Source organism: Stomoxys calcitrans, chromosome 1, assembly GCF_963082655.1.
Source record: "Stomoxys calcitrans chromosome 1, idStoCalc2.1, whole genome shotgun sequence".
Lineage (NCBI taxonomy): Eukaryota > Metazoa > Arthropoda > Insecta > Diptera > Muscidae > Stomoxys > Stomoxys calcitrans.
In genome coordinates, this window is record NC_081552.1 from 226,091,198 (window position 1) to 226,119,102 (window position 27,905).

At 36.3% G+C, this 27,905-nt stretch overlaps 2 protein-coding genes across 2 annotated transcripts; one reads left to right on the top strand and one right to left on the bottom strand.

Annotated features, from left to right (window-relative positions):
* Positions 1–498: 498 nt before the first annotated feature.
* LOC106088964 (erythroid differentiation-related factor 1) lies at positions 499–27,250 on the bottom strand. The gene is made up of 7 exons (XM_013254681.2): positions 27,066–27,250; positions 24,678–26,997; positions 24,120–24,606; positions 23,859–24,042; positions 23,670–23,797; positions 1,429–1,619; positions 499–1,242 (listed from the first exon to the last, which is right to left on the bottom strand). Exons 1-7 carry the CDS (start codon positions 27,081–27,083, stop codon positions 722–724), a joined length of 3,849 nt encoding a protein of 1,282 aa, XP_013110135.2. The 5' UTR covers positions 27,084–27,250; the 3' UTR covers positions 499–721.
* On the top strand, positions 19,542–21,697 carry LOC106088965 (2',5'-phosphodiesterase 12). Its single transcript, XM_013254682.2, has 4 exons — positions 19,542–19,975; positions 20,038–20,292; positions 20,352–21,303; positions 21,374–21,697. Exons 1-4 carry the CDS (start codon positions 19,553–19,555, stop codon positions 21,637–21,639), a joined length of 1,896 nt encoding a protein of 631 aa, XP_013110136.2. The 5' UTR covers positions 19,542–19,552; the 3' UTR covers positions 21,640–21,697.
* Positions 27,251–27,905: the final 655 nt, after the last annotated feature.

The window sequence follows — 27,905 nt, forward strand, 5'->3', positions numbered from 1 at the left end:
CGGATCGGTCTATATGGAGGCTATATCAAGATATAGTCCGATATAGCCCATCTTCGTACTTAACCTGCTTATGGATAAAAAAAAAAAATCTGTGCAAAGTTTCAGCTCAATATCTCTATTTTTGAGGACTGTAGCGTGATTTCAACAAACAGACGGACAGACGGACGGACAAGTCTAGATCGTCTTAGATTTTTACGCTGATCAAGAATATATGTACTATATAGGATATTCTGTTTCGATATTTCGATGTGTTGCAAACGTAATGACAAAATGAATATACCCCCATCCTTCGGTGGTGGGTATAAAAAACATGGCAGGATCTTCTCGATCCTGTGAAAGAAACTAAACCCGAACTCTGTATTAATAGTGGGGATTCAAATACTTTGAAACCCGCCATCTGTAGGCAGTTTACTACTACTAGGCAGAACAACTACAAAATCAAAGCCCATTAATGCCGTTTTTAGTAATAAAAAAAATACAAAATTATTTTGTTTTTTTTTTTGAAAAAAGTGTGTTTTATTTTGTTTTTTTTTTAAATAACTTTGTTTTTTTGGTTTTTGCATAAACAAAAGGCGACGAAACATATACTAGGTGATTTTCTTGCGGTGTGTTTTTTTTCTCATTAAAGTTAAGAGTTAGAAGTACTAGTAGTGAATAGCACATTAAAAACAAAAATAAACTATAAGGTTAACATGTGCAACTGCTTGGCAGTTATTTTTTTTTAATTAGTATTATTATTAGTTCCATGGTTGATGTTGCTGCTGCTGTTGTTGTTGTTGTGGTGGTGGTTATTATTTAAATTATTTGCATGTATTCGTTCCATTTGTGTCAGTCTCTCCAATAGATTGGCAAATTGTTGTGCCAAAACATCGACGCTTGTCTGCTCGTGCTGCGGCCCTGTTACTTTTCTAATATTCAAGGTTTCCATATACATCTTTTTATATAGATCAGCTTTTTGTTTGGGATCCTTAGCGGTGAGCCACAACTTGATGAGGGTCTTCAAGGCGTTTTGTAAGCGGCTCTCAAATAAGAGTATGTGTTTTTGAAACTCAGCATCGCCATTACTGGTACCAGCGGCTGCTGTCGCAGCCGCAGCATTGCTGGCGGTTGCTGCCGGTTGTTGGCCATTATCAGCCGATGAATTCCAATTACTCAAAGCGTACTCGAATAGTGGCTTGGAATTGAGACATGTGTCAAGTACTTGCTGCAGATGCTTAATTTTCTGGCTATTATGAAGCGAATCTATGCACAATTAGAAGACAAAAAAAAAAAAACAAAACAAAATTCAAATTAGAAAACAGCACAAAAAACTGAGTGAGATCTCTAAAGAAAGTGGGTGTGGGGGTAAAAAGGTTTTTTGGTAAACTTTTTTTGTTTTTGTGTAGACTGTTGTTGGCGGCTATTATCTAGCATTCTATATATACTAACTTTCTGCCAGAAATTCTTGCAATGATATACGTTCCAGCTGCACCACCAAATAATCAGCAGCTTCTCTCAAGCCATCCAAAATACTGGCTGCCTTTTCGTAATGATATTTACACAATTGTAGTGTGGTCTTCGGCAACGTTGTTGAATCGGAGAAATTATTGCGCAGCTGACTGTGATGAAAAGAGGCAATTCTATGGGGAAAAATAAAGAAAACACAACACGGAAAATTAGTAAAAGTCAATGCAAATGCAAATTTGCCCATGAACATTCCATTAGGGCAACGAGGGCAAAGTTCTCACATATCCATGACTGCTGTGCGATTCAAGTTTAAGTTCAATGATATGAATGAATGAATGACTCTGTTTTTTTAGCCGGGTTGGTGCCACAACTCTTTGGGGAAAGTTTTAATATGGCTGCCATATTATTTCTCACAAATGTCGCCAGCATAAGGAGTGGATAACCACCGCTGAAAATTGCCAAACTCAAAAATGCCATAATCTTTAAAGCTGTATACTCAACTCAAAAAAATTTTTAATATGTAAAATATTTAAATTATGCGACCATGTGCTTGTTTCTTAAAGAAAAAACATAGGTGTTGCACTTAACCGAATTTTTTTGCCATAATCTTAAAAACTGTATACTCAACTCGAAAAATTTTTTAACATCAAAAATTGAAAATATTTAAAATATGCGACTATGAGCTTGTTTCTTAATGAAAAAACATGGGAGTTGCACTTAACCGAACTTTTTGTCATAATCTTAAAAACTGTATACTCAACTCGAAAAATTGTTTCGCATCAAAAATTTAAAAAAATTGGTAGTTTTGCAAACTTCAAAAGTTTTCAGACACCGTTGGATTCGTGAGGAAAAGCTCTTTCCCTAGTGGTGCTAAATGAAGCAATACTGTAAAGTTTTCTTTAATGAACATCGCAAAAACCAATATTTATTGGGCGTAAAAATTCAAGGTCTTTTTCAAGCCCAAAAACGCTGTAACTCCTTCATTTTTTCGAATTTCGAAAATTTTCTAGCATTCCGCAGTCCGAAATTCGAAGACGATTCGAACAATAAATAGAATTACTTGAAAATTCACATTTTATTTTTTTTGCATTTTTTTTGCAAAGGCTAACCCCTTATGAAAATTTTCAATTTTTGATGCGAAAAAAATTTTCGAGTTGAGTATACAGTATTGAAGATAATGGCAAAAACATCGGTTTAGTGCAACTCCTATGTATTTTCGTTGAAAAACAAGCTCAAAATCGCATAGTCAATATCCGAAAAATGCTAAAAAAATCAAGGTGAGTTTGAAATTGCTGTAACATCTTTAGTTTTGCGAATTTAAAAATTCTGAAGACACCGTTAGAATCATGAAAAAAATCTATTTCCGTAATGGTGCTGGACGAAGGAATACTCTTTCCTATTTCCTTGAAAATTTTAGAATATTGCTTCAAAATCGCATAATTCATATCCAAAAAATTCAAAAAAAAAAAAAAAAACCAACGTGAGTTGGCAACTGCTGTAACGTCCTTAGTTTTGCCAACTTCAAAAGTTTTCAGACAGCGTTGGATTTGTGAGGAAAATCCCTTTCCGCAGAGGTGCTGCATAAAGCAATACTGTAAAGTTTTCTTTAATGAGCATCGCAAAAACCAATATTTATTGGGCGTAAAAATTCAAGGTCTTTTTCAAGCCCAAAAACGCTGTAACTCCTTCATTTTTTCGAATTTCGAAAATTTTCTAGCATTCCACAGTTCGAAATTCGAAGACGATTCGAACAATAAACAGAATTACTTGAAATTTCACATTTTATTTTTTTTGCACTTTTTTAGCAAAGGCTAACCCCTTATGAAATTTTTAAATTTTTGATGCGAAAAAAATTTTCGAGTTGAATATACAGTATTGAAGATAATGGCAAAAAAATCGGTTTAGTTCAACTCCTATGTCTTTTCTTCAAGAAACAAGCTCAAAATTGCATAGTCAATGTGAAAATGAAAAAACATGGGAATTGCACTTAACCGAATTTTTTGCCATAATCTTAAAAACTGTATACTCAACTCGAAAAATTGTTTCGCATCAAAAATTGAAAAAAATTGGTAGTTTTGCAAACTTCAAAAGTTTTCAGACACCGTTGGATTCGTGAGGAAAAGCTCTTTCCCTAGTGGTGCTAAATGAAGCAATACTGTAAAGTTTTCTTTAATGAACATCGCAAAAACCAATATTTATTGGGCGTAAAAATTCAAGGTCTTTTTCAAGCCCAAAAACGCTGTAACTCCTTCATTTTTTCGAATTTCGAAAATTTTCTAGCATTCCGCAGTCCGAAATTCGAAGACGATTCGAACAATAAATAGAATTACTTGAAAATTCACATTTTATTTTTTTTGCATTTTTTTTTGCAAAGGCTAACCCCTTATGAAAATTTTCAATTTTTGATGCGAAAAAAATTTTCGAGTTGAGTATACAGTATTGAAGATAATGGCAAAAACATCGGTTTAGTGCAACTCCTATGTATTTTCGTTGAAAAACAAGCTCAAAATCGCATAGTCAATATCCGAAAAATGCTAAAAAAATCAAGGTGAGTTTGAAATTGCTGTAACATCTTTAGTTTTGCGAATTTAAAAATTCTGAAGACACCGTTAGAATCATGAAAAAAATCTATTTCCGTAATGGTGCTGGATGAAGGAATACTCTTTCCTATTTCCTTGAAAATTTTAGAATATTGCTTCAAAATCGCATAATTCATATCCAAAAAATTCAAAAAAAAAAAAAAAAACCAACGTGAGTTGGCAACTGCTGTAACGTCCTTAGTTTTGCCAACTTCAAAAGTTTTCAGACAGCGTTGGATTTGTGAGGAAAATCCCTTTCCGCAGAGGTGCTGCATACTGCAGCACCTCTGCTGCAATACTGTAAAGTTTTCTTTAATGAGCATCGCAAAAACCAATATTTATTGGGCGTAAAAATTCAAGGTCTTTTTCAAGCCCAAAAACGCTGTAACTCCTTCATTTTTTCGAATTTCGAAAATTTTCTAGCATTCCGCAGTCCGAAATTCGAAGACGATTCGAACAATAAATAGAATTACTTGAAAATTCACATTTTATTTTTTTTTGCATTTTTTTTGCAAAGGCTAACCCCTTATGAAAATTTTCAATTTTTGATGCGAAAAAAATTTTCGAGTTGAGTATACAGTATTGAAGATAATGGCAAAAACATCGGTTTAGTGCAACTCCTATGTATTTTCGTTGAAAAACAAGCTCAAAATCGCATAGTCAATATCCGAAAAATGCTAAAAAAATCAAGGTGAGTTTGAAATTGCTGTAACATCTTTAGTTTTGCGAATTTAAAAATTCTGAAGACACCGTTAGAATCATGAAAAAAATCTATTTCCGTAATGGTGCTGGACGAAGGAATACTCTTTCCTATTTCCTTGAAAATTTTAGAATATTGCTTCAAAATCGCATAATTCATATCCAAAAAATTCAAAAAAAAAAAAAAAAAAACCAACGTGAGTTGGCAACTGCTGTAACCTCCTTAGTTTTGCCAACTTCAAAAGTTTTCAGACAGCGTTGGATTTGTGAGGAAAATCCCTTGCCGCAGAGGTGCTGCATAAAGCAATACTGTAAAGTTTTCTTTAATGAGCATCGCAAAAACCAATATTTATTGGGCGTAAAAATTCAAGGTCTTTTTCAAGCCCAAAAACGCTGTAACTCCTTCATTTTTTCGAATTTCGAAAATTTTCTAGCATTCCACAGTTCGAAATTCGAAGACGATTCGAACAATAAACAGAATTACTTGAAATTTCACATTTTATTTTTTTTGCATTTTTTTAGCAAAGGCTAACCCCTTATGAAATTTTTCAATTTTTGATGCGAAAAAAATTTTCGAGTTGAATATACAGTATTGAAGATAATGGCAAAAAAATCGGTTTAGTTCAACTCCTATGTCTTTTCTTCAAGAAACAAGCTCAAAATTGCATAGTCAATATGAAAATGAAAATGAAAAAACATGGGAGTTGCACTTAACCGAATTTTTTGCCATAATCTTAAAAACTGTATACTCAACTCGAAAAATTGTTTCGCATCAAAAATTGGTAGTTTTGCAAACTTCAAAAGTTTTCAGACACCGTTGGATTCGTGAGGAAAAGCTCTTTCCCTAGTGGTGCTAAATGAAGCAATACTGTAAAGTTTTCTTTAATGAACATCGCAAAAACCAATATTTATTGGGCGTAAAAATTCAAGGTCTTTTTCAAGCCCAAAAACGCTGTAACTCCTTCATTTTTTCGAATTTCGAAAATTTTCTAGCATTCCGCAGTCCGAAATTCGAAGACGATTCGAACAATAAATAGAATTACTTGAAAATTCACATTTTATTTTTTTGCATTTTTTTTGCAAAGGCTAACCCCTTATGAAAATTTTCAATTTTTGATGCGAAAAAAATTTTCGAGTTGAGTATACAGTATTGAAGATAATGGCAAAAACATCGGTTTAGTGCAACTCCTATGTATTTTCGTTGAAAAACAAGCTCAAAATCGCATAGTCAATATCCGAAAAATGCTAAAAAAATCAAGGTGAGTTTGAAATTGCTGTAACATCTTTAGTTTTGGGAATTTAAAAATTCTGAAGACACCGTTAGAATCATGAAAAAAATCTATTTCCGTAATGGTGCTGGACGAAGGAATACTCTTTCCTATTTCCTTGAAAATTTTAGAATATTGCTTCAAAATCGCATAATTCATATCCAAAAAATTCAAAAAAAAAAAAAAAAACCAACGTGAGTTGGCAACTGCTGTAACGTCCTTAGTTTTGCCAACTTCAAAAGTTTTCAGACAGCGTTGGATTTGTGAGGAAAATCCCTTTCCGCAGAGGTGCTGCATACTGCAGCACCTCTGCTGCAATACTGTAAAGTTTTCTTTAATGAGCATCGCAAAAACCAATATTTATTGGGCGTAAAAATTCAAGGTCTTTTTCAAGCCCAAAAACGCTGTAACTCCTTCATTTTTTCGAATTTCGAAAATTTTCTAGCATTCCGCAGTCCGAAATTCGAAGACGATTCGAACAATAAATAGAATTACTTGAAAATTCACATTTTATTTTTTTTTGCATTTTTTTTGCAAAGGCTAACCCCTTATGAAAATTTTCAATTTTTGATGCGAAAAAAATTTTCGAGTTGAGTATACAGTATTGAAGATAATGGCAAAAACATCGGTTTAGTGCAACTCCTATGTATTTTCGTTGAAAAACAAGCTCAAAATCGCATAGTCAATATCCGAAAAATGCTAAAAAAATCAAGGTGAGTTTGAAATTGCTGTAACATCTTTAGTTTTGCGAATTTAAAAATTCTGAAGACACCGTTAGAATCATGAAAAAAATCTATTTCCGTAATGGTGCTGGACGAAGGAATACTCTTTCCTATTTCCTTGAAAATTTTAGAATATTGCTTCAAAATCGCATAATTCATATCCAAAAAATTCAAAAAAAAAAAAAAAAAACCAACGTGAGTTGGCAACTGCTGTAACCTCCTTAGTTTTGCCAACTTCAAAAGTTTTCAGACAGCGTTGGATTTGTGAGGAAAATCCCTTTCCGCAGAGGTGCTGCATAAAGCAATACTGTAAAGTTTTCTTTAATGAGCATCGCAAAAACCAATATTTATTGGGCGTAAAAATTCAAGGTCTTTTTCAAGCCCAAAAACGCTGTAACTCCTTCATTTTTTCGAATTTCGAAAATTTTCTAGCATTCCGCAGTTCGAAATTCGAAGACGATTCGAACAATAAACAGAATTACTTGAAATTTCACATTTTACTTTTTTGCATTTTTTTAGCAAAGGCTAACCCCTTATGAAATTTTTCAATTTTTGATGCGAAAAAAATTTTCGAGTTGAATATACAGTATTGAAGATAATGGCAAAAAAATCGGTTTAGTTCAACTCCTATGTCTTTTCTTCAAGAAACAAGCTTAAAATTGCATAGTCAATATGAAAATGAAAAAACATGGGAGTTGCACTTAACCGAATTTTTTGCCATAATCTTAAAAACTGTATACTCAACTCGAAAAATTGTTTCGCATCAAAAATTGGTAGTTTTGCAAACTTCAAAAGTTTTCAGACACCGTTGGATTCGTGAGGAAAAGCTCTTTCCCTAGTGGTGCTAAATGAAGCAATACTGTAAAGTTTTCTTTAATGAACATCGCAAAAACCAATATTTATTGGGCGTAAAAATTCAAGGTCTTTTTCAAGCCCAAAAACGCTGTAACTCCTTCATTTTTTCGAATTTCGAAAATTTTCTAGCATTCCACAGTTCGAAATTCGAAGACGATTCGAACAATAAACAGAATTACTTGAAATTTCACATTTTATTTTTTTGCATTTTTTTAGCAAAGGCTAACCCCTTATGAAAATTTTCAATTTTTGATGCAAAAAAAATTTTCGAGTTGAGTATACAGTATTGAAGATAATGGCAAAACTCCTATGTGTTTTCTTCAAGAAACAAGCTCAAAATCGCATAGTCAATATCCGATAAATGCAAAAAAAAAATTAAAGTGAGCTTGCAACTGCTGTAACATCCCCAGGTTTGCGAACTTCTAAATTCTGAAGACATAAGAATAGCGGTGCTAACATTATAAGGATTAGAGCTCACATAAAAGCTAAGCACTCCCCAGGATTGTTTCATCTTCTCTCTCAGCATTTAAAAACTACTTTGTTTTCGCCAAATAATTTTAAGTAACCCACCCGCACCCCCACCCCCCAAAGAAAACAAATATCTTTTTGTGATTTTGCGAACATCTTCCAGCTCGAGATCATATTTATTTATTATACAATTATAAGCCACACGTGGCCGATTAACAATCACAATATTCAGCATTTCTAATAATACTCCATCCAAAAATAAATTTATAAATAATTTAATTATAATCTTATCATAGCATAGCAAAGAACGTATAAAAGTTCAGCAAGTGTGTGTTATTATTCAATCCCATGGCAGCCGGCTGTACATACCGGATTGACTCGATGATGTCCTTCATTGGCTGCAACAACAACAATATAAGTCAAAACTCTTTGACTGGCTAGTGGATCATGATTCCGGATACGCCAGTATCCTCATCAACATCTTTGTCAAATTGATTAGGGTGCCCTACATAGCCAAAGGCTATTGAGAACGGTGTAGAGCACGCTTTTGTTTCGAAACAGGGCTCAATAAGTCCTCTAAATAATAACCGAAAAAAGCTTAAAAAAACCAACGTGAGTTTGAAATTACTGTAACTTCCTTAATTTTGTGAACTACGAAATTCAGAGGACACCGTTGGATTCGTGTTGAAAGTCTCTTTTCGTAGTGATGCTGGATGTAACAATACTGTCGAGTTGTCTATAAAGACCATCGCAAAATCCAAGTTTTTCTGGGCATAAAAAATTAAAGTCGTTTTCAAGGCCTAAAAACGCTGTAACTCCTTAATTTTTTCAAATTTCGAAAATTTTTAAGCATTCTGCAGTTTGAAATTCGAAGACAATTGGTAAAGTAAACAGAATAGCTTAAAAATTCACATTTTTTTTTGCATTTTTTTGCAAAGGCTAAACCCTTTAGAAAATTTTTAAATTTTGATACGAAAAATTTTTTTTAATTGTTTATATAGTATTGAAGATAATGGCAAAAAATTCGGTTAAGTGCAAACCTATGTTTTTTTTCAAGAAACAAGCTCAAAATCGCATAACTAATATCCGAAAAATGCAAAAAAAATAAAATGTGAATTTTTAAGTAATTCTGTTTATTTTACGACGAATCGTCTTCGAATTTCGAACTAGGGAATGCTTAAAAATTTTCGAAATTCGACAAAATGAAGGAGTTATAGCGTTTCAGGCCTTGAAAAAGTCTTTGAATTATTATGCCCAAAAAAACTTTACAGTATTGCCTCAACCAGCAACACCACGGAAAGAGATTTTCCTCACAAATCCAACGGTGTCTTAGAAATTGTGAAGTTTGCAAAACTAAGGATGTTATAGCAGTTGCAAACTCACGACGGGACGGCTACTCAAACATCTCACCCTCAATGTGTATATCAAATTCTTGTCCTACTCCCAAATTTTATTCTATTGGAGCCATATATTGCCATAAAAATATTTCCGTTTAAGGGGTCATATTGAGAGGTGAGGAGGCATCCCAGACACTTGGCTCTGAAAGTACATATAAGATGAGCGATCTATCCCCAAATACCTATGATTTACTCCTATATTACCATATATTTGTTGTTCTCACCAGGATTCGAACCCAGGTGTTCAGCGCCATAGGTGGACATGCTAACTTTGTCCTGAGGTGGCCTCCATGCCTGGTTTAGGCGGACCCTGCAAACACTTGACCCCGAAATTTGATATCAGATTCGTACTCTCAAATAGATTTTATTTGAGTCCATTACATTTCGTTTAAGTCCCACAATGCCGTGATCGCTGTGATTAGTCCAGTTTGGGTGAAATTTCGGGATGGGACAGATCGCCAGACACTTGGCCCCGAAAGTGGATATCAATTTCGTACTCTGTTGCCGAATGCCTTTCATTTTACCCCTATATTTCTATGGTCGGAAAATATGTCGAAATATGCCGAAATTGTATATCAGAACTGTTTAATGCTTTCAAATATCTTTTATTTAAGTCCCATATTGTCAAGATTAGTCTATGTTGTTGTTGTATCCACATTTGCATGTGAAGGTGACGATCCTCGTGAAGGTCCTGTAGGTGAGCAAGCTCGTTCCGGTCCAAAGGACCGATAGCCGCGGGACCAAGGCGCTAATAACTCGCCATGTCATATCGAGCATCATAGGCACTCAATATTTATGCAAGAGCCGGTGCCGACCGGCCTCTCACCAAGACTCTCTGATGATTACCCGCGACTGTCATTGCAGCTACTCCGTATGAAGAATTCCACTATCCGCAACCTGTCGACGCGCCCTGTAGCTCGCAGCTAAACTTCTCGTAACAGCAATGAACACTACACAGATCGGATATCAGTTATGCGACACTTGAAGCAATACTTGTAAAGTTTTCAAGGAAATAGAAAAGAGTATTACGTCATTCAGCACCATTACGGAAAGAGATTTTCTTCACGAATCCAACGGTGTCCTCAGAATGTTGAAGTTCGCAAACCTAGGGATGTGACAGCAGTTTCAAACTCACTTTGATTTTGTAGCATTTTTCGGATATTGGTTATGCAATTTTGAGCTTGTTTCTTGAAGAAAAGACATAGGAATTGGACCAAAAAGGATTTTTTGCCATAATCTTCATTACTGTACACTCAACTCGAAAAATTTTTTTCGCATCAAAAATTTTAAATTTTCGTAAGGGGTTAGCCTTCGCTAAAAAATCGCAAAAAAATAAAATATGAATTTTTAAGTAATTCCGTTTATTTTACGAATTGTCTTCGAATTTCAAACTGCGGAAAAATTAAGGAGTTACAGCGTTTTAGGCCCTGAAAACGACTTTGAATTTTATGCCCAAAAAAAAAAGGATTTTGCCATGTTTTTTATAGAAAATTCTACAGTATTTATACATCCAGCACCACTAAGAAAAGAGACTTTCTTCACAAATCCAACGGTGTCCTCAGAATTTCGTAGTTCGCAAAATTAAGGAAGTTACAGCAATTTGAATCTCACTTTGATTTTTTTAAGCTTTTTTCGGTTATTATTTAGAGGACTTATTGAGCCCTGTTTCGAAACAAAAACGTGCTCTACACCGTACTCAATAGCCTTTGGGTATGTAGGGCACCCAAATCAATTTGACAAAGATGATGTTGTTGGCTAGTGGATCATGATTTGTATTGAGGATACATGGCGTATCCGAAATCATGATCCACTAGTCAGTCAAATAGTGTTGAATAATATTGTTGTTGTTGTAGCAGTGTGGTGTACATTGAGGCGGCAGCCCTTGCCAATGAAGGAGGTCATTGGGTCAATCCGGTACGTACAACCAACCGGCTGCCATGGGATTGAATAATAACACACACTTGCTGAACTTTTAAACGTGCTTTGCTATGCTATTCTTTGAAAAGAAATCATTGATGCTGGGAACGAACCTTTTTTTTTATATATTTACTTAACCGATAATTGGGCTTACTATTAAGATTATAATTAAATTATTTATCAATTTATTTTTGGTTGGAGTATTATTAGAAATGCTGAATATTGTAATTGTTAATCGGCCACGTTTGGCTTATAATTGTATAATAAACAAATAAATATGATCTCCAGCTGGAAGATGTATGAAAAATAACAAACAAATTTTTTTGTTTTTTGTGGAGGGGGTGGCGAAAACAAAGTAGTTTTTAAATTCTGGGGAGTGCTTAGCTTATTATGTGAGCTCTAATCTTTATTATGTTAGCCCCGCTATTCTTATGATCGATAAATAAGTCCTGTTTGGGGGTGTTTTGGGATGGAACGGTTCCTCAAACATTTCGCCCTGTGTAGTGTATATCAAATTCGTGCCCTACTCCCAAATTTCTTCTATTTGAGCCATATATTGCCATAGTCGGTTAATATTTCCGTTTAAGAGGTCATATTGAGAGGTAAGGAGGCATCCCAGACACTTGGCCCTGAAAGTAGATATAAGATGAGTGATCTACCCCCAAAATGCCTATGATTTACTCCTAAATTACCATATATGTATTTGTTGTTCTCGCCCTGAAAGTAGATATAAGATAAGCGATCTACAGCAAAATGCCTATTCCAATGGTGTCTGAAGAATTCTGAAGTTCGCAAAGGATGTTACAGCAATTTCAAAATCACGTTGGTTCTTTTTTGAATTTTATGGATATCAATTATGCAATGTTGAAGCAAAACTTAGAAGAATTCAAGGAAATAGAAAAGAGTATTCGAGCTTCGACCAGAACCCTTACGGTAAGAGATTTTCTTCACGGTGTCCTCAGAATTTTAAAGTTCGCAAACCTGGGGATGTTACAGCAGTTGCAAGCTCACTTTGATTTTTTTTACATTTCTCGGATATTGACTATGCAATTTTGAGCATGTTTCTTGAAGAAAACACATAGGAGTTGCACCAAACCGATTTTTTTTGCCATTATCTTCAATACTGTACATTCAACTCGAAAATTTTTTTCGCATCAAAAATTGAAAATTTTCATAAGGGGTTAGCCTTTGCTAAAAAAGTGCAAAAAAAATAAAATGTGAAATTTCAAGTAATTCTGTTTATTGTTCGAATCGTCTTCGAATTTCGAACTGCGGAATGCTAGAAGATTTTCGAAATTCAAAAAAATGAAGGTGATACAGCGTTTTTGGGCTTGAAAACGACCTTGAATTTTTACGCCCAAAAAATATTGGTTTTTGCGATGTTTTTCACAGAAAACTTTACAGTATTGCTTCATCTGGCACCACTACGGAAAGAGATTTTCCTCACGAATCCAACGGTGTCTGAAAACTTTTAAAGTTCCCAAAACAAAGGATGTTACAGCATTTTCAAACTCACTTTGGTTTTTTTTTTGAATTCTTGGATAACAATTATGCGATTTTGAAGTAATATTCTCAAGTTTTCAAGGAAATAGTAAAAGGTATTGCTTTGTCCAGCACCTATGCGGTAAAACAATTTCTTTACGAATCCAACGGTGTCCTCAAAATGTTGAAGTTCTCAAAACTAAGGAAGTTACAGCAAATTTTAAACTCACTTTGATTTTCTTAGCATTTTTCGGATGTTGACTATGCGATTTTGAGCTTGTTTTTTAACGAAAATACATAGGAGTTGCACTTAACCGAATTTTTCGCCATTATCTTCAATACTGTATACTCAACTCGAAAATTTTTTCCGCATCAAAAATTTAAAATTTTCATAAAATGCAAAAAAAATAAAATATGAATATTCAAGTAATTCTGTTTATTTTACTAATCGCCTTCGAATTTGAAACTGCGGAATGGTTAAAATTTTTCGAAATTCGAAAAAATTAAGGAGTTACAGCGTTTTTGGGCTTAAAAACGACATTGAATTTTTACGCCCAAAAAATATTGGTTTCTGCGATGTTTTTCAAAGAAAACTTTACAGTATTGCTTCATTTAGCACCACTACCGAAAGAGATTTTCCTCACGAATCCAACGGTGTCTGAAAACTTTTGAAGTTGGCAAAACTAAGAAAGTTACAGCAATTGCAAACTCACGTTAGTTTTTTTTTAATTTTTTGGATATGAATTATGCGATTTTGAAGCAATATTCTTAAGTTTTCAAGGAAATAGGAAGGGGTATTGCTTCGACCAGTACCTTTACGGTAAGAGATTTTCTTCACGAATCCAATGATATCCTCAAAATGTTGAAGTTCTCAAAACTAAGGAAGTTGCAGCAATTTTAAACTCACCTTGAATTTTTAAGCATTTTTCGGATATAGGTTATGCAATTTTGAGCTTCTTTTTTTAAGGAAAAATATAGGAGTTGCACCAAACCTAATTTTTCACCATAATCTTCCATATTGTACATTCAACTCGAAAATTTTTTTCGCATCAAAAATTGAAAATTTTCATAAGGGCCTTTGGGTATGTGGGGCACCCTAATCAATTTGACAAAGATGTTGATGAGGATACATGGCGTATCCGGAATCATGATCCACTAGCCACAGTCAAAGAGTTTTAATTTATATTTGTTGTTGTTGCAGCCAGTGAAGGACATCATCGAGCCAATCCGGTATGTACAGCCGGCTGCCTTGGGATTGAATAATAACACACACTTGCTGAACTTTTATACGTTCTTTGCTATGCTATTCTTTGAAAAGAAATCTTTGATGCTGGGAACGAAACTTTTTTTTATATTTACTTAACCGATAATAGGGCTTACTATTAAGATTAGAAATTAATTATTTATTAATTTATTTCTGGATGGAGTATTATTAGAAATGCTGGATATTGTGATTGTTAATCGGCCACGTGTGGCTTATAATTGTATAATAAACAAATAAATTAATAAATATGATCTCCAGCTGGATGATGTTTGAAAATTCACGAAAAGATATTTGTTTTCTTTGGGGTGGGGGGTGGGGATGCGGTTGTTGTTTAAACCCTTAGGAATAATTTACTTTAAATTATTTGGCGAAAATAAAGTAGTTTTTAAATGCTGGGAGCGAAGATGAAACAATCCTGGGGAGGGCTTAGCTTTTATGTGAGCTCTAATCTTTATTACGTTTGCCCCACTATTCTTATGGTCGATAAATGAGTCCTGTTGGAGGGTGATTTGGGATGGAACGGCTCCTCAAACATTTCGCCCTGAATGTTTATATCAAATTCGTGCTCTACTCCCAAATTCCTTCTATTTGAGTCATATATTGCCATAGTCGGTAAATATTTCCGTTTAAGAGGTCATATTGAGAGGTAATGAGGCATCCCAGACACTTGGCCCTGAAAGTAGATATAAGATGAGCAATCTACACCAAAATACCAATTCCAATGGTATCTGAAAAATTGTGAAGTTGGCAAAGGATGTTACAGCAATTTCAAACTCACGTTGATTCTTTTTTGAATTTTATGGATATCAATTATGCAATTTTGAAGCAAAACTTAGAAGAATTCAAGGAAATAGAAAAGAGTATTCGAGCTTCGACCAGTACCCTTACGGTAAGAGATTTTCTTCACGGTGTCCTCAGAATTTTAAAGTTCGCAAACCTGGGGATGTTACAGCAGTTGCAAGCTCACTTTGATTTTTTTTACATTTCTCGGATATTGACTATGCGATTTTGAGCTTGTTTCTTGATGAAAACACATAGGAGTTGCTCTAAACCGATTTTTTTGCCATAATCTTCAATACTGTACATTCAACTGGAAAAATTTTTTCGCATCAAAATTTTAAAATTTTTGTAAGCCTTTGCTAAAAAATACAAAAAAAAATAAAATGTGAATTTTCAAGTAATTCTGTTTATTGTTCAAATAGTCCTCGAATTTCGAACTGCGGAATGCTAGAAAATTTTCGAAATTCGAAAAAATGAAGGAGTTACAGCGTTTTTGGGCTTGAAAACGACATTGAATTTTTACGCCCAAAAAATATTGGTTTCTGCAATGTTTTTCACAGAAAACTTTACAGTATTGCTTCATCTGGCACCACTACGGAATCCAACGGTGTCTGAATCCAACGGTGTCTGAAAACTTTTGAAGTTGGCAAAACTAAGGAAGTTACAGCAGTTGCAGACTCATGTTGGTTTTTTTTAATTTTTTGGTTATGAATTAAGCGATTTTGAAGCAATACTCTAAAGTTGTCAACGTAATAGGAAGGAGTATTGCTTCGACCAGTACCCTTACGGTAAGAGATTTTCTTCACGAATCCAACGGTGTCTTCAGAATTTTGAAATTCGCAAAACTAAGGAAGTTAAAGCAATTTTAAACTCACTTTGATTTTCTTAGCATTTTCCGGATATTGACTATGCGATTTTAAGATTGTTTTTTAACGAAAATACATAGGAGTTGCACTAAACCGATTTTTTTGCCATTATCTTCAATACTGTATACTCAACTCGAAAATTTTTTTCGCATCAAAAATTGAAAATTTTCATAAGGGGTTAGCCTTTGCAAAAAAAATGCAAAAAAAATAAAATGTGAATTTTCAAGTAATTCTATTTATTGTTCGAATCGTCTTCGAATTTCGGACTGCGGAATGGTTAAAATTTTTCGAAATTCGAAAAAATTAAGGAGTTACAGCGTTTTTGGGCTTAAAAACGACATTGAATTTTTACGCCCAAAAAATATTGGTTTCTGCGATGTTTTTCACAGAAAACTTTACAGTATTGCTTCATTTAGCACCACTACCGAAAGAGATTTTCCTCACGAATCCAACGGTGTCTGAAAACTTTTGAAGTTGGCAAAACTAAGAAAGTTACAGCAATTGCAAACTCACGTTGGTTTTTTTTTTTAATTTTTTGGATATGAATTATGCGATTTTGAAGCAATATTCTTAAGTTTTCAAGGAAATAGGAAGGGGTATTGCTTCGTCCAGCACCTTTGCGGTAAGACATTTTTTTTTTTTGCAAATCCAACGGTGTCCTTAAAATGTTGAAGTTCTCAAAACTAAGGAAGTTACAGCAAATTTTAAATTCACTTTGATTTTCTTAGCATTTTTCGGATGTTGACTTTGCGATTTTGAGCTTGTTTTTTAACGAAAATACATAGGAGTTGCACTTAAACGAATTTTTCGGCATTATCTTCAATACTGTATACTCAATTAAAAAAAATTAAACAAAAATAAAATATGAAATTTCAAGTAATTCTGTTTATTTTACGAATCGTCTTCGAACTGCGTTGCAGCCAATGAAGGACATCATCGAGCCAATCCGGTATGTACAGCCGGCTGCCATGGGATTGAATAATAGCACACACTTGCTGAACTTTTATACGTTCTTTGCTATGCTATTCTTTGAAAAGAAATCATTGCTGCTGGGAACGAAACTTTTTTTTATATTCACTTAACCGATAATAGGGCTGACTATTAAGATTATAATTAAATTATTTATAAATTTGTTTTTGGATGGAGTATTATAAGAAATGCTGAATATTGTGATTGTTAATCGGCCACGTGTGCCTTATAATTGTATAATAAACAAATAAATAAATAAATATGATCTCTAGCTGGAAGATGTTCGAAAAATCACAAAAAGATATTTGTTGTCTTTGGGGGGTGGGGGTGCGGGGGGTTACTTAAAATTATTTGGCGAAAACAAAGTAGTTTTTAAATGCTGAGAGAGAAGATGAAACAATCCTGGGGAGTGCTTAGCTTTTATGTGAGCTCTAATCCTTATTATGTTAGCCCCGCTATTCTTATGTCCTCAGAATTTAGAAGTTCGCAAACCTGGGGATGTTACAGCAGTTGCAAGCTCACTTTGTTTTTTTTTTCTTTGCATTTCTCGGATATTGACTATGCGATTTTGAGCTTGTTTTTCAACGAAAATACATAGGAGTTGCACTAAACCGACTTTTTTGCCATTATCTTCAATACTGTACATTCAACTCGAAAATTTTTTTTGCATCAAAAATTGCAAATTTTCATAAGGGGTTAGCCTTTGCTAAAAAAAATGCAAAAAAGTAAAATGTGAAATTTCAAGTAATTCTGTTTATTGTTCGAATCGTCTTCGAATTTCGAACTGCGGAATGCTAGAAGATTTTCGAAATTCGAAAAAATGAAGGTGATACAGCGTTTTTGGGCTTGAAAACGACCTTGAATTTTTACGCCCAAAAATATTAGTTTTTGCGATGTTTATTGAAGAAAACTTGACAGTATTGCTTTATGCAGCACCTCTACGGAAAGTGATTTTCATCACGAATCCAACGGTGTCTGAAAACTTTTGAAGTTGGCAAAACTAAGAAAGTTACAGCAGTTGCAAACTACCGTTGGTTTTTTTTTGAATTTTTGGATATCCATTCTGCGATTTTGAAGTAATATTCTCAAGTTTTCAAGAAAATAGCAATAGAAATTGCTTCGACCTGTATCCTTACGGTAAGAGATTTACTTCACGAATCCAATGATGTCCTCAAAATGTTGTTGTTCTCAAAACTAAGGAAGTTGCAGCAATTTTAAACTCACTTTGATTTTCTTAGGATTTTTCGGAAATTGGTTGTGCGATTTTGAGCTTGTTTCTTGATGAAAACACATAGGAGTTGCTCTAAACCGATTTTTTTGCCATAATCTTCAATACTGAACATTCAACTGGAAAAATTTTTTCGCATCAAAAATTTAAAATTTTCGTAAGGGGTTAGCCTTTGCTAAAAAAATGCAAAAAAAATAAAATGTGAAATTTCGAGTAATTCTGTTTATTGTTCGAATCGTCTTCGAATTTCAAACTGCGGAATGCTTAAAAATTTTGAAAATTCCAAAAAATGAAGGAGTTACAGCAGTTTCGGCCTTGAAAATGACCTTGAACTTTTACGTCCAAAAAACTTGGATTTTGCAATGTTTTTCATAGCAACCTTTACAGTATTGCTTCAACTAGCACCACCATGGAAAGAGATTTTCCTCACAAATCCAATCTGAGAAATTGTGAAGTTTGCAACACTAAGGAAGTAACAGCAGTTGCAAACTCACGACGGGACGACCCCTCAAACATTTCGCCCTGTGTATGTGTATATCAAATTCGTGTCCTACTTCCAAATTCCTTCTATTTGAGTCATGTATTGCCATAGTTGGTTAATATTTCCGTTTAAGAGGTCATATTGAGAGGTAAGGAGGCATCCCAGACACTTGGCCCCAAAAGAAAATATAAGATGAGCGATCTACCCCCAAATACCTATGATTTACTCCTATATTACCATATATTTGTTGTTCTTGCCAGGATTCGAACCCTGAGGTGGCCTCCATGTCTGGTTTAGGCGGACCATGGAAGCACTTGACACCGAAATTGGATATCAGATTCGTTTTCTACTCTCAAATAGCTTTTATTTGAGTCCATTACATTTCGTTTAAGTCCCACTATGCCGTGATTGCCGTGATTTCCAGTCCAGTTTGGGTGAAATTTTGGGATGGGACAGATCGCCAGACACTTGGCCCCGAAAGTGGATATCAATTTCGTACTCTACTGCCGAATACTTTTCATTTTACCCCTATATTGCCATGGTCGGCAAATATGTCCGGTTTAGGGGATGGGAGTCCCAGGCCCGAATCCATAAAATGGCTTTCATATTCTTTTTTACTAAAATTTTTTTTTTCTTGCGACCAACCCCAGGGTTAGTTGGAAAATTGGATTACCAGTGCTTTGGTTTAACGCTACTGTAACACCAAAATGTCCAAAGTTGTCTCGGCGAGTCTAAATTAAGACTTCCACTATAAATTAAACCCTTTCAGACCCCCCGTACATGATCGTGCTATCTGACTTTAATATGTCATAAATACTCCAAATATTTATTTACATGTAAAAACCGAAAACCTAAGGCACACAAACGTGTTATGTCCTTTACTCAGAATCTAAGGATCAAAAAATTTTGTTGTATTTTTCACATAACTACGGCACAAAAATAAGCACCTGCTGATAATTTCATACAAATCGGTGGAAGTGTTATTTTCTGGTCTGAAAGGGTTAACCTTCGCCGTTAACCGCATTATATTGTAGTACAAGCGAAAGCGAACAAGGCCATGGTTGGCTATGAGTTTGATTTGGCAACACTAGACTAACAGCTGATTATACATAAACGTCAAAAGCAAATATAATGAGAAAACATGTGTGGGTCAAAGAAATACCCACAAACACAAGAGATGCAGTCAGCCTAGTCGTTATGCTAAGGTCTGTCCTAAAACTAAAGCCATTTGAGTTTATTTGCAACCAAACAAGAGCTGCTGCTGCCTCTAATTGTCAGCGAAAGATTGGAATGACGGTCGATAGGGTGTACCTGCGTAATGACGCCAATAGCCAAGATCTACACATAAACTTTCGTTACACCAATGCAGAGCTGAACATAGACAGGGACTTCAATTTCTGTCGTAAACTGGATGAAAAGCTAGAAGGTGCTCTAACTCGCATACGTGGAAATATTGAGAAGCAATTCAACAAGAAACTTAAAAAAGTGAAACGCAAATCGCCGGCTGAAGTTCAGGAACCTTTGTCCGAAACCGTAACAGATGGCAGTGGAGAGGTAAGTTTGAATGAAAAGTGAAAAAACACCCCAAAAATATGCCATGTTCTGTCCCTTCATAGTTGATCGTAGAGTTTAGGAGAAGCAATGATAAACTGGAAGATCTAACTTTTGCTGAAATCCTAAATAACAACTCAGCCAACTTGACTTTGCACATTCTGGACAAGACTTATAATGTGGTGCTAAATCAGCCTTGGATAGTCAATTTGGTTTTGCCAACATGTATAATGGCTGGATTTGCCGTGTATCCAAGTAAGTTGGAAATGAAGTACACGGATAAAGCGTTCTGCAAGGCCGAATGGTTTAAAGGAAAAATGGTAAATAAATTACTAAGTTAGACAGATAGAAATAATTAATTTCCCTTTCAATTCTACAGCCTCCTTCCGGCAATGTTCAACATGCCAACTGGTCCAAATGTGGAGAAGGCTTCTTTTACGAAACCTCCAACGAAGATGTGGGTCATTTGCTAAAATTTGTTTTGACACCTGGCAATGCGGCTGGGAATGTCGGCCCTGCCGTGGAGCATATAAGCAAAAACGAGGTCCAAGCAGGACCTGGTCAGTGTCCTTTTGAAACAAGACACCTATTCACCCAAACCCGCCTGCAAGATGACTCTTTTCGTGTGGTATCCTACAACATCCTAGCCGATTTGTATGCAGACAGTGACTATTCTCGCTCCTATTTATTTCCCTACTGTCCAGCCTATGCTCTAAAGGTGGAATATCGCAAACAATTGTATATAAAGGAACTGTTGGGTTATAATGCTGATATTATCTGCCTGCAAGAGGTTGATAAAAAAATCTTTGAATACGATTTGAAACCGGTGCTTGAAGATCAAAACTTTAAGGGCATAATTGCCGAGAAGGGTTCCTGTGGTGAGGGCATAGCCACATTCTTTCGTACAGATCGTTTTGATTTGCTTGAAAGCTATAGCATAAATATTGGCGAGCAACTTAATACGTTGGAGGCCTTTAAGGATTTGTGGCAAAAAATTCAATCCAATAAAAAGCTGGTCGAACGCATCTGGAATCGTAGTACAACATTACAGTTAAATTTGTTGAAAATGAAAAATGAACGGTACATTTTGGTGGCCAATACCCATTTGTATTTCCATCCCGATGCCGATCACATACGGCTTTTACAGTTTGGATTTTCTATGCTTTATCTTGAGGATATTTATAAGAAGACCCTACAGAAATTTAATCTAGAAAATGAAAAACAATTGGCTATTGTATTTTGTGGGGATTTCAATAGCGTTCCCGAATGTGGCATTTATCGCTTGATGACAGAGCGTTTTGTGGATAAGGATTTCATAGATTGGAGTAGCAGTAAGTCTTGTTGGGAAAAACCAAATGGTGGTTAACATTTCTAATTGTCTTTTTTTTTTGCCTCATTTAGATGCTGAAGAGGCTGTGCAAGATGTTTCTCTAGGTCAACCATTTGCTATTAAATCGGCTTGTGGTACTCCTGAATATACCAATTATACACATTTATTTGCTGCATGTCTGGACTATATATTTTACCAGTGCGATCGTTTGGAAGTGGAACAATTTGCTCCTTTGCCCACGAATGAGGAACTGAAAGCTAACACTGCCATACCATCAGTAGTCTTTCCATCTGACCATTTAGCCTTAATAGCTGATTTAAAATTCATAGCCAATTAAATATGATTACAGTGGATATAGATTATGGCAAATAAAGTGATAACGTGTGACAAAAATATCTGCTGTCAATTATATTTAACACATTTTTCTGAATCAGAATCTATTACGAATTCTTACGTGTTTTTGCATCAAAACAACTACAAACATAAGCGGCGAAAGATAAAATTGTTAAATGAATCATGGCAGGGATTCATTTGCAAATCTGTACATTGTTAATTGGTCCAGTAGTATTCCCAGCATAGCATGGCTGACCGTATCAAAAGCCTGGAATAAGTCAAAAACCATGAGGACCATTCTATAGCACGACTTGATATATTTAAGGCCTCGGCCAATGTAAGCAATGATGAGGGCACGAAGCAGTCGTCACGCTGTGAAATTTGCGAAATTCTCCAACAAAACCCTGATAGGGGTAGTTGTTGTTGTTGCAGCCACATTTTCATGTGGAGGTGGCGAACCTAGTCAAGCCTGTAGTCCTGTAGATGAGCAAGCTCGTTCCTAGTCCATTGGTTATTTAAATGCGCCAATAACTAGCCTTGTCTCATCGAGCATCATAGGCACTCAGTTTTTGTGCAAGAGCCGGTGCCGCCCGGCCTCTCACTGTGACTATCCGCTCGATACCGCTGAGTGTCCGCGACTGGCGTTGCAGCTTTCCACTATCCGCAACCTGTGGAGGCGCCCGGTAGCTCACAGCTGAGCCGGCAACTCTTGCCGATGAAGGACTTCATCGGGTCAATCCGGTACGTACAACCGGCTGCCGTGGAATCGATCTTACCTCGTAGGCTGTTACAATTCAATTGCAAGACATTCCGCCACTAACACGCCAAAATTCGAGGTTAGAAAAAGGCAGAGGGAGGCCCCCTTAACGCAGAGGTTTGCATGTCGGCCTAAGACGCTGAACGTCTGGGTTCTAATGCTGGCAAGAACATCAGAATATATTTTCAGCGGTGGTTATCATCTCCTAATGCCGGCCACATGCCATGTAAGAAACTTCTGCCCAAAGAAATGTCGCACTGAGGCACGCCATTCGGACTCAACTATAAAAAGAATGACCCTTATGATTGAGCTTAAACCTGGAGCGGACAGCACTTAGTTCTATGGCAGAAGTTTGCCCCTGTTCCTTAATGGAATGTTTATGGGCAAATTTTGCATTTTGCGAAAAGTTGGAGGGGTCACATAGACCGACGATGACGACACTTGTGACGCACTGCTGGCTACGTTGGAACACTACCTTGCAACGCACTCATTATCGCTATACTCATCAAGCCAGAGTAAGTGGGAAAATTCTCCCACCACATCAAACACCGACCAGTGATGTATGCAGTCCCAGCGAACAGTAAAGATCTCTTCGTCTTACCAAAAAACACATGACAAAACACTTAAAGTGAGGCAACAGCCCCTGACCAGCTGCCTTGGGATTAATGTTTCTTATCCTATGCGTTGGTTTTTAGCTACCATTCTGCTCGTTCTAATGCTTTGTACTTGTGGATGTCTATCTGTATGTTTCTTATCCTCTTCTCTTCTAGGGCGAACACAATGAACCTAAGGTTTCCATTTTTCAGGGACCATAGCGAAAACATATTATGTTCACCGCCCGCTTCATCCCGAACAATCGAATGCCTATCATAGGACCAAATTTCCCGACCAAAAGCAGTGAGCGCAATTAGCAGATGAAAGGTTCCCCAATGTACGGATCCGGATAAACCTAAACCTAAACTAACTGCAGATTTGCTATGTACCGCTCTAATTGAAACGGCCAGATTTCTGGAGATAGCTCTCAAGACCATGGCCAGATTAGAAAAATCTCAGAACATATCAATGTGTGTACTTCCAACGAACTTGGCTACAACAACTAAAAGTAGCTGACCAAGTAGTGATGCCTACCTGCAATAATGTGGCTGCAACAACAATAATGCTTTTTTTTGCCCGCAGCCACTCCATCCCAAAATTTTCAAGCAGAACATTAAGAATTGCATAATCTATCTCCTTACACTCATTTTCTTGTTGTGTACAGAATATGAATTTCCACTTACCTTTGATGAATTAATCCTGAGCGATAAGTATAAACGATTTGTCTTGAACCTGGATGTTCAACATCGCAGAGTTTTAACGATTTCTGCAAGAGATCCAAGACTTCCTTTTCCAAGTCAATGCGACAAGCCTGAAACGAAAATCGAGAGTTACAAAAAATTTGCCTTGGACCCAACTCAAATGTCACAAACCTCGTCTGCTCTGCTGCAATCCTGAAGCTGCTTGGCCAAAGTAAATGTGGCAGTAGATAGTTCCCAATTAACCAGATCCCATAGTTCAGCATTGGATTTGCGAGAACCTAATACATCTTGGGCCTTTTCATAGTAGGAAAATGCTTCATTGTAAAATCTCTTCTGTTGTTGTATGACATCAAGGCTTAAATAGAACAACAAGAACTGTATAAGAACATCTACCCTTTAAACACGCAATCATATAAGTGTGGGTGTACTTACTTTTCATTGTTTATAACGAGATGAGCTCTAAAGCGCATAAATCTACCCATATTGCAATAGAGAAAAGCCATATTGACGTTATCTTGCACCAAGCCAAAGGCCTTTATACCGCGTATCAGGCAATCATATGATTTCATGGCCAATTTCAAAAACAAAGGATCCTCCTTGGAAGTCTTATCATCCTTGTGGTCGTCAAGGTCGTCGCTAAGCTTCTGTACACTTTCTTGTTGCTCAGCGTTATTCTCGGAAATCTCCTCCATATGTTTGGTATATTGTTCTTGAGACCAAAACATATATTTCACACCCAATTCATTGCGCACATTTCCCAAACGGCGCAAGAGCTCATGGCAAGCCTCCTCATCGGTGTTATCTTTGCTTGCTGAATTATTCACCTCCTCCAAAGCATTCTCGTAGCAAGCACAGCTTGATACCATAAGATGTTCGACATTTTCTTGGGGTACTATGAGCTCAGGACAGGACTCTATGTCTAAAATGGTTAAAAGCATAATATATCAAGACATTTTCTTCTTCCGAGATACACATTTATACAATACTTACCCAATTCCTTTTCCAACTCCTTGTCAATGTATTTCTCGTCCTTGTGTGACTTGTGAAAATCTTTTAGATTCTCATCTATATTTTCCCAATTCTTGGCCATTTGAAATAAACAATCTCCGGCTCTTCCCAGCAGACATCGCTTTTGCGAGACCATGGTTGAGACATATTTAAGTACAACATGTTGGCACTTGCATGACTTGTAGATGTAACGCAGACTTAGGCCAAATTTCTGCTGCACATAGTTGTGTTCGGCCAATGTGGCATAGGTTAAGCAGGCCTTTTCCAGCAATAGAAGCTTTAAATGGACATTCCACGAGCCAAAGAGTTGAGAGTTGAAACTGACGGCAATCTGATGGGGAGGCATGTTATGGGTCTCCGACGTTTGTGAGGTTAATAATGGCTTTAAGTCTTTGCTGTGGGATTTTTTTAACTTGGATTTCTTGGTTTTTGTCTCGAGCTCAGGCGTAATGGCTGGATTTTCTGAGGACATTTCCCATTTGGAGGGAGAACTGAGAGTCTCATAGGGCAGTGGAATGGGTTTAAATGGCTTGGCCATATTAGGATTCTGTTCTTCGTGTAGTATTCTTTGCTTCTCCTCATCTTTGGCTCTGGCTTCAGATTCCTTGATGAAGCACTCCTCATTTTTATTGAAGAACTGCAAGCAGGAAAGGCCCTGATTTATATGTTGCAAAGAAATCAAACATCTATCCTCAATGGAGGCTATCAAGGGAGAAGGGCGTTGGTTGTCCATTTTGGTTTTTGGTTGACTTTCGAAGGTAATGTCTTTGAGGGTGTCACAAATATTCTGTACAGCCACATTTTGTTCCTTGCTTAGTTGGCGGAAATTCAATGTATCCTCATATTCAAAATCATCCTCTTCGTCCCCTTCTTCCTCCTCTTCATAAACTGACTGAGTATCTGAGTCGTTATCGCAAACATCAAATTTTGGATCTTTTGGATCTATGCCCGCGGGAATATGCAAATCCGAGAGTATATAATGAGAAGAGGTAACAATTTGTGGATACTTCTCTTTGGGCAACAATTTAATGCAATTATCCAGCAATGCCCTTATATTTCCGGCTGTCTTTGCACTAATTTGAGCATGGCGGTTCTTCATATTACGTGCCACCGTATATAGCAGCATGGCAACCGGTACTGTAAATGGATTCCCCTGCGTATCATCGCACTCGTCATTTGCATTGGATTGCTGATTTTTACACAAAGTGGTGAGATCATATAGCTTGACTACATCATCATTACGTCCCTTAAACAGCCAATAGGTATGGCCCTCCTTAGTGGCATTGGCCTTGAGGAAAGACAGAATATTTTGCGCCACATTTTTCACCACCTGCGGCGAGAATTGTGAATCTTCTAAATGGGGCAAATCCTCTGTCTTTATGATTTCATATTTCTGTACAATGCCATCTAAGTGATAGCACATTACCACCTCTGGTACATTGCACATCAGATTGTCCAGCCAGTAATCTATGCCGGTGAGGACATTAATCGGTTTGGCCATATCCCGAAGTCTCAGACTTATGCAGGGCCTATTTGGACCGCCAAATATGGGCATATCGGTGCCGATAAGCATGCGTATATCCTCGAATGTCCACACCACATTACGTTGAAAAACGTGCGAAGAATTGGGATCTGGCACGTTTTCTTCAACTTTAGGCTCTGGCAAAAGTGGACCAGTAAGCGGTAATGCTGTTTGCTTTTCCTTTGCTTCCGTAGCGGAGGTCTTTGTCACCTCACAACTAGGCGATTGTTTCAGGGAGTAATACAAGAATTTTGAAAGTAAATTTTTGGTTTGTATTGCCTCACGCGATTTATCTTTCAAACAAAAATTATGACCCACATCTCCATAGGACAGTATTTGTTCCATTATAAAAGTCCTCAACCAGGTCCAGTCATCATCGGCCTTCCTTAGCAAATACTTTTGTATATCGAACTCATCCAGCAATAAAGTATTACCAACTTTATGCACGGTCATGCTTACGGCCCCCATTGAGGCATAGGGTAACTTTAACAACTTTTTTATGTTTTCCGCATCGGCCACCACATCGACTTCACCCACACAATCGGGAAACATGTGGGCCATGCGAAAACTGGCAAAGCCGGGATTATGGTATAGGGCCTGTTGAAGTCCATAATTGCTATCCGCACTTGTCAACCAATTCGAGGGTGGCAGATTAAGATTGGTGTTGCACTCCAAGCGATTAAATTTCACCGGGGCCTGTACTTGGGCAAACTTCACAACTGCTTTTGACTTGACCGTCTCCTCCTCTTCGTGAGGCTCAACACTTTGACATAATTGAATCTGTTAAATATAACAAAAAAAAACCATAGTTATTGATTATTTCTGACATGTTATGAAATGTTACCAACCTCGTCGCCGCTTTCCATTTTCGTGCAAAACGTTTCCAATTACATTCTTAGGAGGCCTGGCCCTACTTTGCTTGCATTTGATTTTTCTTTCTAATTACTTCCAGAATATTTCGGCAAAAAATAAACACTAATGTTTACGTCTGTCTGGCCGCAAAATCAGAAGAAAACTGTAATAGAAGGTGTGTCATCCATCTCTTTGCGGCTTATTGGCAAATGCATAACATTCATACATACAATTTATTATTGAAATTGTCTGCGAGAAAACCTTTATAAAATTTAATGTGGTTTTAAATTTATTGGCAAACGATATATTTTAAATAAAAAGCTTGAAATATCTTGAAGAGAGCGATGCAATCTGTTGTGAAATTAGTTTGAATCGTATCAGCTGTGCAAGGTTGCCAAGTGTTTCTAAAAGAGATTTTATTGTGAACCACCACGTGTTTCAATTATTGGAGGGTGGTACACACACAAATTTACCCAGGTAGTGTACAGCTACTACCAAGGCGAAATAATCAAAAAGGTGGTCTCCTTTGTACAACAACCACAAATCATATGTTTTGCCAACACACAGCCAGCAGAAGAGAGCGCGAGAGAGAGCAAATTTTGACAGTTAGAAAATAGAGAACCTGCAAATTTCAACTAAGACTTTTTTGGCAGCAGAAATTTGCAACTTTGAACAGATGTTTTGTAAAGGTCAGCAGTTTATGAAAAGCAGCCGTTACATGAAAATACAAAAGATAACGGCAAAATGGATCAAAATGTAAGTAAAATATATAAAAATTGTTTTTTTGTAATTATTAAATTTGTTTCATTTTTATTTACTTATAATGAAGATTCATG